This window comes from Colias eurytheme, chromosome 2, assembly GCF_061535395.1.
Source record: "Colias eurytheme isolate Ceu_HAF_F1 chromosome 2, ilColEury1 Martin Lab GWU primary, whole genome shotgun sequence".
Classification (NCBI taxonomy): Eukaryota; Metazoa; Arthropoda; class Insecta; order Lepidoptera; family Pieridae; genus Colias; species Colias eurytheme.
In genome coordinates this window covers 8,610,649-8,627,687 of record NC_142981.1, presented here as the reverse complement: position 1 = coordinate 8,627,687, position 17,039 = coordinate 8,610,649, and the positions used below count along the sequence as shown (strand labels likewise).

Sequence of the window (17,039 nt, the reverse complement as noted above, 5' to 3'; positions counted from 1 at the left end):
AAAAATGTTTTATCGTTTAACCTCGTCAATCAACAGAATCGATCACATATTATATCACCTAAATATAATCAATTTTGATTTTATAGTCCTCTTTTGCAGCATTATTAATTATTTGACTTATATAGTATATTGTGTTATTGTATTGATGTTCTGTGTTTAGCCTTTAGCTGTAAATCCGGCTGTATGGAATTTTATATGATGTCATCAAAGTTATTGAGATTAATTCACTTATCCGTACAGTGTGGAATAAATGAAACAACATACATTTACCTACATTGGTTTGGTTTGGGACAATTTGTCATCTTAAGAATATAGATATTGATAAGGGTTTTTAGATTAAGATAAGTTTTTAAATATATGCTACCTTATCTTTAATACTTGTTTTACAATATATTTATAATTTAATTAAATTCGCAATTTTAAATTTTCAGTTGCGAAGGATGTAAAGGCTTCTTCAAACGGACGGTACGAAAAGACCTTACGTACGCGTGTCGAGAAGAAAGGAATTGCATAATAGACAAACGGCAGAGGAATCGATGTCAGTTCTGCCGCTACCAGAAATGTCTCGCGTGTGGTATGAAGCGGGAGGCGGTGCAGGAGGAGCGGCAGAGGGCGGCGCGGGGGGCGGAGGACGCGCATCCTAGCAGTTCTGTACAGGTACACTATACAATATGTACTAGGGATACACTCTATTTAACACACACATAATCATTCAAAAAAGAAAGCAAAAGGGAAAACTATTGTCTATATTAAAAAGGTACAGGGTTTATTTGTTACTAGCTGTGCCGCGCGGTTTCAACCGCATCGCTCCGCTCCTGTTGGTCTGGGTGATGATATATAGCCTATAACCTTCCTCGATAAATTGGCTATCTAGAACCGAAAGAATTTTTCAAATCGGACCAGTAGTTCCTGAGATTAGCGCGTTCAAACAAAGAAACAAACTCTTCAGCTTTATAATATTACTAGCTTACCGCCCGCGGCTTCGCCCGCTTTGTCTAAAACCTAATAAATTATATACTAAAACCTTCCTCTTGAATCACTCTATCTATTAAAAAAAAACGCATCAAAATCCGTTGCGTAGTTTTAAAGATTTAAGCATACAAAGGGACATAGGGACAGAGAAAGGAAGATAAAAGGCGTTCATAGTAAATCTACACCGAAATTCTATAAAACTATTACTTATTATTAGGTTTACTATTACCATATTATTTTTTTTAATTGGTAAATGGTAGGTACCTTACTAGTTACTACTATTGCCACAGCTATTGCTTTTTTTGGACAGAACTGACACCCGTACCAAAATCTCATTGAAGATATTTTAATATCTTACAGTAGGCACTAAATTTACCAATCAATTTCAAGTCTGAAATATATTTAATTAGATAGTAAAGATTCTACCCTGAGAATACATATAATTTATTTATATTCTTTTAGACTACAAGCCCGCATAGGACAAAAATATGGGTCAAATGAACCACCAGGGGACATATCTAGAACGATAGCAGAGCAAAAAATAATAAGATTCATCACTATGCCGTCACTTGTAAGCTGTCCAACTGAGTGCAGATGAGAATTGAAAAGTACAGGTAGACTCGGTAAATTTTGGTCATTTGACCATGTACGGCATTCTTAACCATCGATAGATCCATTAAAAATAATAAGAAACCGCTCAGTGCCGTACAAAAATGGTGGTCCACCAAGTCGGAATTTTTATTTAATTTCCGAGAGTTACCGGGGGTAAATTTGGTCATTTGACCATGTACGGCATCTGTGTCATACTATTGCTATACTGCTTTTAATCCATTATTCCGCAACGCCGTACAAAAATCATGGGGACAAGGGGAAAAAATCGAGAGTTGCAATCCCCTCTCTTTCCCCACTCCAGGGGGTCATTTGACTAAGTACGGCTTCGGTTCCAAAACATTATCTAGCACTCAAAAGTACTATTAAAAGCAATGCCGTCAAAAAATAATTGTTCTTTTAAATGTATACCAATAATCATCTTAATTTCATCGAATTCTTGATATAAAGAGCTGTAAGGTCATTTGACCCTGTACGGGAACTTTTTTTTTAACATGATATTGTAAAATTCAATTGTTCTATAGTATTGCCGTTCAAAAGAAACCGTTCTAAAAAAAGTTATAGAGAAATGCAAAACCAGAAATTTTGTTAAAGTTTAAACATCGTAGATTAATGAAATATAATAGTTTTCTACACTTTATCCGTTGTTTTAAATAGTATTAACATAGATAAATTAGGAAAAAACGATGCCGTACATTTTTGTGCAGACCACATCTTTTAGGCTGATGAAAGCGACGAAAGCTACAATTTTAAGGGTGCTTTATGGCCATTTGATACAGTACGGCATTAACATATTTTTACCCAACTACGGCAAAGCAAAAGGAGGGTTATGGTTGTTTACAGGTCATGTATGTATGTTCATCTATTCCCTCGTAACTTCTAAACAACTTATCAGAATTCGACAAATGACATATCATTAGAAGCGTCTGAATTGTTCACTGGATAACCAGCGACCAGCTAGCTAAAGGCTATATGGGGTTTCACAAAATCTAATGTGGCGCCCTCTAGCGGACAAAACATACAGAGTAAAAAAATAAAGTTAAGATAAATATGCAGTGTTTGGTATCATTTGAAAGCGCTTTACTTGTACATTTTGAATATGTATATATTACTAGCATTTGCTTGTGACTTTACCTGTATTCATGGACTGATTGCATATAATTCACATCTTTTCGTTCATAGCTTTTTTATTAGTTCATCAATTTAACGGAGTCCATTCCACCTGACTCCGACTTTCCAAGGTGATAATTAACCACCTCGAGCTTCTTAATATTAATGTATATTTATATATTTTATTATAAAAATATAAAGCAAACATTTCGTTATATGGATTTTTTTCTTTTTCAGATTTTTCCCCTTTGAACCAACGAAAATGTACGGCACATGAAAAAATATTATCTATGCATAAAATACTTTAAAAATAAATTTATTTCGTGTTGTGTCAAATGACCCCCTGGAGTGGGGAAAGAGAGGGGATTACAACTCTCGATTTTTTCCCCTTGTCCCCATGATTTTTGTACGGCGTTGCGGAATAATGGATTAAAAGCAGTATAGCAATAGTATGACACAGATGCCGTACATGGTCAAATGACCAAATTTACCCCCGGTAACTCTCGGAAATTAAATAAAAATTCCGACTTGGTGGACCACCATTTTTGTACGGCACTGAGCGGTTTCTTATTATTTTTAATGGATCTATCGATGGTTAAGAATGCCGTACATGGTCAAATGACCAAAATTTACCGAGTCTACCTGTACTTTTCAATTCTCATCTGCACTCAGTTGGACAGCTTACAAGTGACGGCATAGTGATGAATCTTATTATTTTTTGCTCTGCTATCGTTCTAGATATGTCCCCTGGTGGTTCATTTGACCCATATTTTTGTCCTATGCGGGCTTGTAGTCTATTTATATGTATTCTAAGATTCTACCTACTTCTTTGTGAAGTTTGTGAATTGTGTTGCGATGATATCATTTTATTTAAATAAAAATAACAAACATTATACGTTGTTGTCTTATAAAAAATAAACCTTAAAAAATTAAATGTAGGTACCTACTTATGTAACTAATATATAAATCTCCACCCCGTCACAGCTATTTTAAGCACAATCAATGTAGTTAACTATCCATGAGCCTTTCATTGGGTTCACGCTTTATAAACTTGTAAACCAAAATGTATTATACGTCTCATAAACCCTCTGGATTCAATAATATTCTCAGAAAGTCTTTAACGATCGGAGTGCTGATAAAAGCTTCATTTCGGTTTAGTTTTCGGATGCGGGTTCGTTTGTTATCCAAAAGACTTATATTACATACTTAATTGTCATCGATCCGCAGATTATTTGACGATTAAACATGTGACTGAATATAAACAAGTTAATAAAACATTGTAATAAAACGAGAACGAATTACTTGTTAATCAAGGGGCCATAAATCTGCTCCGTTTCTAGGTAATCATGAATGCTAGATTGATCCTGAATTATTACAAATGTTGAATTTAATATAATGGCTATTTTTAGGTATGTTTAATACAGCCAGTGGGAAAGGTATTCGCATACAAATAAACGTAATAATTTTATGTTGATTTCGTGAATCAAGGTCGCTCGGTGAAGGCTGTGGTCTTGCAGACAATTCAACAAGTTTATATTCGACTGGACTCCGCCATGTTTTTAATTGTTATTACATTTTCCTGTTGTTAAAGGGTTCACTTATCTTTTTCCTTGAAATTTTATGTGGGTCGTGGGACAAGCATGTGTTGTGCAAACATTAGAATATGATGAGACTAACGTATTTCAATGAAGTCTGTTCTATTTGAAATTATTGAGTAACATATCATCTAGTAGGTATAATAATTTATTATAATAAATAATAATATGCAGTGTCTGTATTAGCTACATTAGGGTGAGGCGTGTTGTAAGAGACAGAAAATGTGCGTCATGCCTTGGGGATTCATTTTTAGCAACCAAATACAAATTAGTAATTGAGTATGCTTATTTTTAACACCATAAGAGCCAAATAAGATTCACAGTCGATGTGTACTTTATGACTGAAAGTACTATAGACACCCTACTTTTGGCTATTACATATAAATACTGTCTGCTGCGTGTAATTTGTTATGACCAAGTCTAGTTTCCGGGGCCCTTTATTTGCTCAAGGACATTTGTATCGCATCATGTCATCATATGATGTTATATTTTGAGAGATAACAGGTTATATAATTTGATTTCCTCTTTTTACTTGCGAAAGAATTTAAATATATTACAGCCTTTTTATTTTTGTTGGGAATGCGGGATAATCCGATAAGTAGTCTGTTTGGCATAATATTTCATGAACATTTATAAAATTACATTTAATATTAATGTTTACCAAAAATATATACCTACCTATACTATACAAAATTCGCATTTTTTAGAGGGTCGATAAGTAGGAACGGAAGTCAGATAAAGAACAAATGCCTGATTCTATCGTTCTTTCACGTACAAATAAATGTGTTTTTGTAAACACATAAAAGTTGCTTTTATGAGCAGAAGTCATAGTTCAACTAAAATGAGAAATCTCGTATATATCACACAAACATTGTCACAAATAGAATAAAATAATTATTTTCCTTTGATAAGTGCTCAGTTTATACAGCGACCTGCACACAAAAACATATCACATCATATCTATTTATTTTCATTATTATTCACATTACTATGAGACAGGTTTTGTACATTTATATTCAAATCCGTGGAAATAATAACATAATATTATAATGTTGAAATACCTATGAGATATCAATGATATATCAAAAGGAAACCTGCGGCTATGAATTTACATTTGTATTTTGATCTTTTATTTAATATATTTCTATCGAGGAATATTCTTTACATCTTTATTTTGATCATTTCGTAAGAGCATCTGAAATAGCTACGCTTTTCATGTTTTATTTAAACATTGCTAATAAGTGATGCCTTACGGCTTACTTAAATGCCGATAGATAAATTTAGATAAATTTAAATACATGTTTAGTATATCTGTATACATAATTATATGTCTAAAATAGGCAATATCAACAAAGAACGAGTTTGATATAGATAAATAGAATAGGCTCGTTCTAGGGAATGCATTGTGGTCAAACGTTTCGTTCGTGTCAGCCGTGGGACGTCCACTGCTGGACAAAAGCCTCCCTCAGGGTTTTCCACCACGCCCGGTCACCGGCGGCCTGCATCCAGCGGCACCCTGCCACTCGGACCAGGTCGTCTGTCCATCTTGTGGGTGGTCGTCCCACGCTTCGTCTTCCAGTACGTGGCCTCCATTCGAGAACCTTTCTGCCCCAACGGCCATCTGTTCTGCGGGCTATGTACCCAGCCCATTGCCACTTCAGCGTGCTAATTCGGCGAGCTATGTCGGTGACACCGGTTCTCCTACGGATCTCCTCATTTCTGATTCGATCTCGTAGGGAAACTCCGAGCATAGCCCTTTCCATAGCACGTTGATCGACGATGAGTTTGTGCACAAGGCCCAGGGTTAGAGACCACGTTTCTGTACCGTATGTCATCACCGGCAACACACATTGCTCGAAGACTTTTGTCTTCAGGCACTGAGGGATTTTGGATGAAAAGATGTTATGTAACTTCCCGAACGCTGCCCATCCGAGTCGGATTCGACGATTGACCTCTTTCTCGAAGTTGGACCTGCCTAATTGGACGGTTTGTCCGAGGTAGACATATTCGTCAACAACTTCGAGAATAGAGTTTCCAACAGAGACCGGAGTGGGCACAACATGGACATTTCACATGATTTTCGTCTTGTCCATGTTCAGGCTAAGGCCCACTTGTTGTGAAACTCTGTAGAGGTCATCGAGCATTGCATTAAGGTCTTCCAAACGTTTGCCTATTCATTATTTAAAAAAAATAGAAACGTATAGATAGTATAAAATTTCTTATAAAACCAATAAACTATAATCGTGATATATATCAATTAGGACAAACACAACTCTTCCATTATGGTGAAACGTGAGAAGGAAATACTAGAAAAAAAATATTTTATTTTTACTGTAATATGTATTTTAATATCTATTTCAGGAATTGTCTATCGAACGGCTGTTAGAAATGGAGTCGTTGGTAGCGGATCCCAGTGAGGAATTTCAGTTTTTGCGCGTAGGGCCCGACACTAACGTGCCGCCGCGGTACCGTGCCCCTGTCTCTAGCCTTTGTCAAATAGGTAAGCAAAACCTTAAAATAAAAATTTTCCAGATGTTACTCAGAAGTACTTCTGATGGAGTAGGGACGCTGTAGAAATAGTGTTGGAGAAATTATCAATCATTTTTTACTAGGTTTAAATAAATAATTAAAAATACGGATATGTTATACTTCATTCTAATTGGTATATACATACTTAATTCTACTAAGTATATACTTAATTCTAATTGGTATTCGTAGTTGGAGAGCAACGCCATCTATTGGCACACAAAGCAATAAACAATACTGGACATCAATGTCACTAGATGGCGCTTTAATGTATAACTTGTTTTCAGTGTACATATTATTGAGTGCTGAGTATATTCAATGATTTAAAGATGTGTTGCGAAGTTTTTAAAAACACTAAAAACACCATGCGCAGATAAATTTAAATATCAATTTATTTCTTGCAAGCACGTCTGATCACGAACCCACAACCGATTTAAAGCCCGAGGTCCACCACTGAGCCACCACTGCATATAATATGTAATGATGTAATGATGATTAAATAATATAAACTACAATAATGCACCCAACAAATTGCAGGTAACAAACAAATAGCCGCGCTAGTGGTGTGGGCTCGTGACATCCCCCACTTCAGCCAGCTGGAGATGGACGACCAAGTGCTCCTCATTAAGGCGTCCTGGAACGAGCTGCTGCTGTTCGCGATCGCTTGGCGGTCTATGGAGGTGCGTGGAATAAATATCATAAAATCTTAATATATATAAATCTCGTGTCACAATGTTTGTCCTCAATGGACTCCTAAACCACTTAACCGATTATTATAAAATTCGCACACCATGTGCAGTTCGATCCAACTTGAGAGATAGGGTACCACGGGCGAAGCCCGGGCGGACCGCTAGTAATATTATAAAAATAAAAGCATTTTTAGATATACGGAAAATGGTTTTTAAGCAAAAATTGTGTCAGTCTCTGGTGTGTTGTTGCGGTTCCATTCACTAGCTTGTATATTGGTTAGAAAAGGTTATGGCAATTTCTGTCATTTCTAGTACTCTAACCTAGAATGGTCATGTAAAGTATTTTGATTCCCACGTGAAATAGGAGTGAAAGCAACATTTTTCGGTATTTTAGCATTTTTTGCTGACTGTAATTTTTTTACCAAAATCTTTGAATGCAGTTCAGAATACCTTAAAAAGTTATGGATGTTCTCCTAGGAACGTTTTCCTGTAGCTATAACGGTTAAGGAACCTGCCCTTACTGACCCGTCTCAAAAATCCTCCCTGTATTGTGACGGTTAACAAGCGATATTATTTATTTCAGTACTTGGAAGACGACCGAGAAAATATGGACGGCACGCGAACCGTCTCACCGCCGCAGCTCATGTGTCTCATGCCAGGTAATTATTCTATTTTAGATTTATTTAAACCCAATAAATCGCTAAAGCCCTCCACCTTTCTTTGTCTTATATTACGATTATTATCATAGAGTTTTAAGGGTCAGTAAATAGACAATTCAAAATTATTGTATCGGCTATCAGAAACATTATCAGCAAGTGGAACAACCGCTTGTTGTATTAAAATATTGTGCATTGTGCTTTTATTTCCCGGTAATTCTCGTGTCTTGATCTTTTGTGCATATATTTACCTGCTGTGCAATGCGGTTTTATGAGATGATATAGCTTATAGCTTTAGATATAGCGTATAGCCTTCCTCGATAAATGGGCTATCTAACACCGAATAAATTTTTCAAATCGGACCAGTAGTTCCTAAACGCGTTCAAACCGACAAACAAACCAACTCTTCAACTTAATAATATTAGTATAGATATACTATATTATAGTACATAGTATAGTTTCTTTATCCCAGAAACTACTGGTCCTGAATCATGAAAGACGGGTTGCACTCCAGGAGTGCTGGCAGAAGTGAAAACTTGATTATTAACGTTGAGCATGTTTGATATCCATCCGTCTTACGCTTTTTCGATCAGGTCACGTGTCCTGACGCGAGTTTAAGATTTTATACCCAACGCCGCTAAAGAAATTTTCACTTCAAAAAATGAGTTACAATTCTACTAATAAATGTATAATTATTATTACAGGTATGACGTTGCACCGTAATTCAGCGCTCCAAGCGGGCGTGGGGCAGATCTTCGACCGCGTGTTGTCGGAGCTGTCGCTGAAGATGCGCGCATTGCGCATGGACCAGGCGGAGTATGTCGCGTTGAAAGCCATCGTGCTGCTTAACCCGGGTAAGCGGGGAGCGGGGAAAATGTGTTTATAGGGAACTTCATTAACTTGAAGGGGCATTAGCTAAATGTTGCACGAAATTTGTTCCAACAGTGTTAATTTTAGGGATCTTTTATAGCTTTCTAGAGCAGAGATAAAGCAAAAATATGGTTAGAAAGTTTTTTTGATTCGCTATTTAAGGATTGTTAAAATCGTGTAAATGAAAACAAAATATCGAATCGTATATCTATACAATTAGTTTGAATATAAATGGGAATAATGAAGAGATGATTATTTTACTTACAGATGTTAAGGGCTTGAAGAATCGCCAGGAAGTCGACGTACTACGAGAAAAGGTAATAAAAATATCCGCTTACAGGTAAATTAGCTTGGAGAAATTTTTGCATATGTAGTGGTGTGTATATTACTCAGATCTTAGAGCGCGTTTCCACTATATCGTTCTGACTTCTGGCCTATACAAAAATGTTTCGATATCCTAACATTACTATTTAATTTTATACTTATTCCTAGCAACACTTTTGTTTTCAATAAAAACAAGTTTTTATTTGAAAGAAAATGGTTTTGACTTTATAAAAAAAAATATATCATTCAATTTCACGTCCTTGAGCAAACGACAAGGCGACTACCGTGAAACAATAAAATATCGTGTCCATAATAATTTGTTTCATAATTAATATTTGACCATAATAATTACGAAACAAAACAAATAAATAAATCGTCACTTGATAGTGGAAAGTGGAAACACGCACAAAACCAGAATAAACCAGTTTACGCTGTCCGCAGGTGCCACGTGCAGTCGTTTGGTACCGTGAACATAAAGCACACATTTCATTCAAAAATTATAATTATTACGTATAGACCGGGAGATATTGACACAAAATTTCGAGTCATTTGTAACAGGATGGCGGTTCTACAGGGGTCTTAGTACGCAATGACAAAAAGAAATAGTTTGGAAAATCCAAAAGTGCACGCCTCATAATTTTTTTTTAATAATTATTTATTAATTATTATTTTTGTTTATTTAATAACAATTAAACCACATCGAATCAGACCCTGAAAAATAAAAGGGTTCTATTCCTGAGCATACTCAAGCGTAAGAGAAAAAAAAAGACTCGATTAGTAAAGTATTTCGGTCGCTATCGTGTTAACAAGAAAATCCTCCGCACATACAGACACACGGACGTCCAAGACAGAACTTTTTTAAACTGTTTTTTAACTAGTTTAAATAACAAAAATGACATCAAAAATATCATGAATGTTAAAAATAGTGTTTTTTCTTAATATGTGTGTGTATGTATTATCTTACAAGTGCAATGTATGATACATAAAGACATTTTAAGTTTGAAAAATCAGATGTTTTGCGCGAAGTGACAGTAGTACCCACCTCAACGCTTCGCTTATGAGGCGTGCAAAACGATGGTGTGAACACTGGTACCGGCGGCTTAGTCGCGTAGGCGTTAGTCGAACTCGTCGGAAAAATAGCGAAAGTCAAACGATTTGTAACATAAAAATTTTAGAATTTACCGATAGCCCATAAAAAAGAAGTAGGCGGTAGTGTCATGCCATACTTTTCCGGTGTGACTTACAGCCCGCCATACCGACGCGAATGTGTTGATTAAAAAAAAAACAATTCAACCATTTGTACCAGGCTAACTTTTGCACAGGTAACCATCGTCGTGCAGCTATTTACGAAAATCGCCATGCCATACTTTTCGGACGATTCCAAATGGTCGCCATACCGCCGAAAATCTGCAAAAATTTTTTTTTTCGCCAAACTTTTTGTACCAGTATTGCATTTGGATTTTTGGAGAGTATTTGATAAAATGTGACCATTATTATATTTACCATACTTCTAGTAGGGGGAAAAAGTGCTGCCATACTTAAAAAATTAATTTAGTATTAATTTATATAAGTGAAGATTTCCACCACCTAGATCTTTGAAATTTTGTATTTATATTCGTTGAACCTCAAACTTACAGGAAGAATTAGTGCCATACTGTTACTAATCGTTCAAAATACGAATAAAATCTTACAATAAAAAAAAATCTTATACACATTCGCCACCTCCCACAGGTATGGCATTATCACACTTCTATTTATAATCATTCAGGAGTTGTTGAAAAAAAAATTTAGGGTGGTACAAATGGTTCGGCGAAAAAAAAAATTTGCAGATTTTCGGCGGTATGGCGACCATTTGGAATCGTCCGAAAAGTATGGCATGGCGATTTTCGTAAATGGCTGCACGACGATGGTTACCTGTGCAAAAGTTAGCCTGGTACAAATGGTTGAATTGTTTTTTTTTAAATCAACACATTCGCGTCGGTATGGCGGGCTGTAAGTCACACCGGAAAAGTATGGCATGACACTACCGCCTACTTCTTTTTATGGGCTATCGGTAAATTCTAAAATTTTTGTGTTACAAATTGTTTGACTTCGCTATTTTTCCGACGAGTTCGACTAACGCCTACGTGACTAAGCCGCCGGTACCAGCGTTCACACCATCGTTTTTCTTTTTGTCATTGCGTACTAAGACCCCTGTAGAACCGCCATCCTGTTACAAATGACTCGAAATTTTGTGTCAATATCTCCCGGTCTAGTTAATGTAAAAGTTATACGTATGTTAAATGTGCAAATATTAAAATAAAGTCTCATCTTTTTCAGAGGAGAAACACATATAGTTTAATTTAAAATCCCTTATATATATATAAAATAAAAACTAAAAATAAAATGTTGTTTTATTTTATTTGCTGACCATACACTACTACAAACGCAAAAATTTCTCCAAGCTAATTTACCTGTAAAATATTTTTATCAATTATCATATCACATTGAAATTTACATGTAAACTAGCAAACATCACAGCTAACAAACTGACATGTTAGATTAACAATGATATATAGATTAACAATTAGAGGTCCGCGCCGCAGTCCAAAAGCCCAGCGGCGGCGCGCCGGGTGCGGCACCCGGCGCGGCGCGGCGTCGCCGGCGTGGGCTAGTTATTTTTAAAGTTATTTCACCACCGCCCATAAACACCTGTAACACTTGAAGTGTTACAGGTGCTTTGCCGGCCTTTTATGGACAAATAAGCTCTTTTCTTGAAGGCCCCAATGTCGTAGTTCTTCGGGATCACCGCAGGTGGCAAATCGTTCCACAGTTTCACCGTACGCGGAAGGAAGTTGCGGGTGAAGCGGACAGTGGTGGAGCGCCAACCATTCAGATGGTGCGGATGGAACTGGTTTTTACGGCGTGTGGTCCGGTGGTGGAACTGTGCGGCTGGTAAAAGGTGGAACAATTCCTCAGAGCACTCCCCATAGTAGATTCTGTACAGTATACAGAGAGACGCAACGTCTCTTCGCACTGACAGTGGATCGAGCCTATCGGAAAGCCTACGGTCATCGACAATTCGAGCTGCTCGACGTTGGATGCGGTCAAGAGGAAGGAGTTGATACTGTGGGGCTCCGGCCCAGAGATGAGAACAGTATTCCATATACGGTCGCACCTGAGCCTTGTACAGCTGAAGTCGGTGGGCCCGCTTGAAGTACTGTCTCGATCTACTGAGCACACCAAGTTTTTTCGAGGCTAATTTAGCCTTCGCTTCCAAATGACTGCGGCATTGAACGTCACTCGAGATTTCAACTCCGAGGATTCCGATTTTCGGCGATATACTAAGGGGAGTACTCTTAAACCGAGGTTCTACGACAAATGGGGTCTTTTTAGCGGTGAACGCGCAAACCTGTGTCTTTAGGGGATTGAACTCGACAAGATTAAGTTCGCCCCAATCCGAGACTTCTTGGAGAGAAGACTCGACTTCAGACACAAGTTTGCTTCGACTCTCATTGAGGCTTTCCTTTGATGTGTTTGCACGGCCGGGATAAAGAGCATCCCCCGTACTGTCGTCTGCATAGCAATGAATGTTACTGATTTGTAACAAATCATGTTTATAATTATCATGGATAAAAATAATTTTGCTAACTTTTGCAGGATTTAGACGCGATCTCTTCGCAGTTAAGACTAGCCCAGCTACAGAAAAAACCCTTTCACTTGGCGTGCTTGTAGCTGGGATAGATAGAAGCGATCGCGCTAATCCGGCAAGCCAAGGAAAAACAACTTTTTTTTGTTCCCAGAACTTAAGAATGTTGCCCTCTACATCTCCTAAATCTGAAGGGTTAGCCGTAGCCAAATATCTCCAACACTCTTAAGTGACGTCGACATCCTCATCAATAAATCTATTGGAGTGTTTTTTGGCTAGCTTTTGGAGTAAAACATCTGGCATCGACGATATAGTAGACATTGTCTACTATATCGATGCGACGTTGCCGTGTTGTAGACAACAACGCGTGCGTGACACATGGTTCGCGCGCAAAATTTGAACTCGGCGTCAATTTTTCTGTGCCCCGGCGGCGGCGGCGGCGCGCCGGGGTCGCTCGGCGGCGGCACGCCGGCGTGGCGCGGACCTCTATTAACAATGTATGTGTTGATTGTACATTTGTGATGAGAAAATAAATAAATTTTAATTTAATTTAATTTAATGTTTTTAATATTTACTATGACTAGATGTTCTCGTGCCTGGACGAGTACTGCCGGCGGTCGCACAGCGCGGAGGAGGGCCGGTTCGCGTCGCTGCTGCTGCGCCTGCCCGCGCTGCGCTCCATCTCGCTCAAGGGCTTCGAGCACCTGTTCTTCTTCCACCTGGTGGCCGAGGGCAACATCGGCGGCTTCATCCGCGAGGCGCTGCGCAACCACGCGCCGCCCATCGATGCCAACTCGATGATGTAACCGCATTGGAACATTCTAGAACGTTCCAGAACGCTCGGCTCGGCAACCTCGCGCGGCTCGAAGCTTCTAGAATCCTTGAGAACTTACGGGCGCTTTGGCAACCTCGCGCTGCACGTGCACCGACCGCGGCGAACCTTCGAGGACTTTTTCGACTTCGAAACTTCATCATCTCACTCATTGGCGCCAAAACTTCTAGAACATTCGAGAACATTCTGGAACTTTCGAGTTTTGCGGACAGCAGCAGTAAGTCGCGGTACATACATACTCTGAGTTCGAACTTAGTTCGAACCTTCTTATTGTTATTGCGTTTTACTCATTTGTAAAACTAATATTGAGCTTAGTGTTTGCAACTGTGTCCTCTAAAGATTAGTTTAAAAGCACACAATTCGTTCTTCTAACTAGCTATGTTTTATGACAGTAGAATTTCAGTTACGTATATGTAACGTACTCGCGGCTTACGAGTTGTAATCTGTCTTGTTAGGATATTAACCTATTCGATCGATTCGAGGTTTGGATTATAGGATTTGTTGTTTAGAATGTTCGAGACAGTGTTAAGTTATATAGCAGTTATTCTGTAACATTAAGTAACCAGTTGAAGTTTATGTTTCATTATGTAATTTTAAAGACCTATCCATATTAATTATAATAACTAAAATAAGTATGCGGCGGGGCCGCTTTACATGCAGTGTACAAACTATTTTTGTTTAATTCATACTAAATGTATAACTATAATATTTAGAGTGGAATTATTTTCACACTTCGTTTTGGTCTAAAACTTTTGAACCCGCGCTCCAACTATATAAATATATTAGCATCGTGTTAATTATTGGGATTAAATGTAATAATATTTTTAAGTTAATTTTAATTTGTGTCACAATATATGTGGCAACCAAAGCTAGAGTTTGTCTATGACGTAAATTTCTTGTATTTATTTTTCTGATACAGTTTATCGTCTATGCATTTAGTTCAAGTTAGAACTTTCTTATTTACTACTTATACAAATTTACTATCTAAGAATCATAGGAGAATTACTATTGTAAGGAATTAGGTGTCATTTATAATTAATAAATCTTATACACGCAGTTGTAAGTATTGTCATTCCGTAGTGTAAAGCCCCGGATTTATGAATATCATGAAATTTTTAAAGAATTTTATCCAGTCTTGTTTTAATCGAAGAAATCGGCTTACCTTTTGGTTGTTTTAGTTGAAATTTATACTTTAGTGTCCAAATATAAATATCATAAGTCGAATCTCAATTCGAAGTACAGTGAGAAATAAAACCCGTCAGATCGAGACGCGTTAGATAGTGTAAATGGGGCCGCCTCTTTTGTAACATAAGTTTATAATGTAATCATCGCATTAATAGTTATATTCTGCATATAGATGTTAACATAAGTAGTTGTTTATTGTTTACCAAAACGTGTAATGAAGTACTTGTTGAAGTGCCGTAAAATATTTATCGACCGAGTTACATTTCTACATCACATTGTCTTTGTTCGGTAGGCGCGTGTATTTTTGGTGCTTTAAAATGCATTAAATTGCATATCAATATGCGTAGCAAACTAATCGTTAGTAACATAAAATAAATGATTTGTAAATATTTATTGCATATAATTTTTATACTTCACATACTGAAGGGCCTATTACTGTATGTATCGTCTAAGGCCAGTTTATTTCTACTCGCGAAGAACAAGTACGAATTTCGAGGACAGCTACTAAAATAGCCAGTATTACGAACCGAAAAGAACGTTATCGATACGATACTGTTATTTACTTTTAAATGTATAAATAGTTGCGCTTTTTGAATTTCTGGAAGACAGCTCAATTAGTGACTTCAATTTTAAAATTCTGTATTATTAGATAGAAATGTTTAATGTTTTAATGTCGTTCTAAAAATAGTATCTATCTATAAAATTATTCAATATATTTTGTTATATTGTATGAATAAACTGTTGATGTTAAAGATTGGTTTATTTCTATGGACGGTTTGAAAATGGATATGTTGCAGCGGTTGTGAGATGATTTATATTGACGTTCACTAAATATCTGACTAAATTTAAGTTATATTTTTTGTATAGACATAGCTTTAAGATTAATGGTGAATAAATAAATCATCAAAATGTTGTCTTTTATTGTCCTGCATGCCTCCTTTTTTGAAATAACAGAACAGTACAAAATATATTGTATACTCTATATAACAATACTCGAGGGACTACATATTTCAACGTTGTGTTGTCAGAACAGAGAAGCAAATTCTGTGTTACAATAAAAAGATCGTTTCAGACTAGTATAATTTATAATTTGATAAGCATGACCCAAATATTGACGAATAATATATTATTAAATGGTAATAATTTATTGGATTTTTACTTCCTAACGTAAAAAAGTTGAACAGAGACATTACCTTGAATACGAAGGTATCTGGGGGCACGGTAGTGCCTTTTCTCGAAGCGTTACATATACACCCTACAGAATCTACTATATTTATTGCGTTAACATTGGACGAAAGTAAAGTGTTGGATGTAGAAACGACAGTGGGGAGCCCATGTCAATACCGCTGCAAGTAAGCTCAGTTCAGCAGCATATGCAGTTAAAATACGGCTAGATTGGTTTATTTCGGCTACTTTCATAGCATTATATCCTATGGAATTCTACTGTGGGTCAGGGTTGAAAGATATAGAAACTATCCGATAAGATATATATACACACAAGAGTAGGAGATAGACACTGTTATGGCACAAGGAACAGAAATAAAATTGAAATGCCATTTTACCGCTTAGCTAACGTTAAAAATTCATTTATGACTCAAGATATACGCTTTTACAACAGAATTCCTCATTGTATTAAAGAGTTTAGTAGTGCTAAATTTAAAACTTATATAAAAAAAAACGTGTGACACTCGAGGACTGCTGCGGTAAAACTATTGCATAGCATCGCATCGCTGTGCCGGTTGGAGTGGGGGGTGTTAGGTTTTTTCGTTACGGAATTTTTACATTCGGTCGCCGCGCTCAAGGCCCGCAATAGAAGCAATGCAATAGCTTAAAAATGTATTAGTTCAGAGAGCCTATTACAGCGTTAAGGAATATATGGAAGATTAAAACCCATGGAGGGTTGTCGCGTAAGAACCACAGGACAGTTCTTTTGCACATATTATGTAGTTTAATGCGTTTAAAAGAGCAATTATTATGGAGTTTCTTGCCGGCTCTTCACCATAGATACTGCTTTTCGAATCGGTGTTAAATGTTAAAATAGTG

At 36.9% G+C, this 17,039-nt stretch overlaps 1 protein-coding gene across 3 annotated transcripts in view; it reads left to right on the top strand.

The window, feature by feature from the left end:
- usp (retinoid X receptor ultraspiracle) overlaps positions 1–13,936 on the top strand; it is a 37,663-nt gene extending 23,727 nt beyond the window's left edge. For all 3 annotated transcript variants that reach the window (XM_090115010.1, XM_090114994.1, XM_090115002.1), the window contains 7 exons: positions 432–657; positions 6,648–6,786; positions 7,350–7,492; positions 8,085–8,160; positions 8,862–9,011; positions 9,295–9,344; positions 13,564–13,936. In XM_090115010.1, coding sequence (XP_089971136.1) covers positions 432–657; positions 6,648–6,786; positions 7,350–7,492; positions 8,085–8,160; positions 8,862–9,011; positions 9,295–9,344; positions 13,564–13,785 — 1,006 coding nt within the window. In that variant the 3' untranslated portion in view covers positions 13,786–13,936. The remainder of the gene's footprint in view (positions 1–431; positions 658–6,647; positions 6,787–7,349; positions 7,493–8,084; positions 8,161–8,861; positions 9,012–9,294; positions 9,345–13,563) is intronic.
- The last annotated feature ends 3,103 nt before the right edge of the window (positions 13,937–17,039 follow it).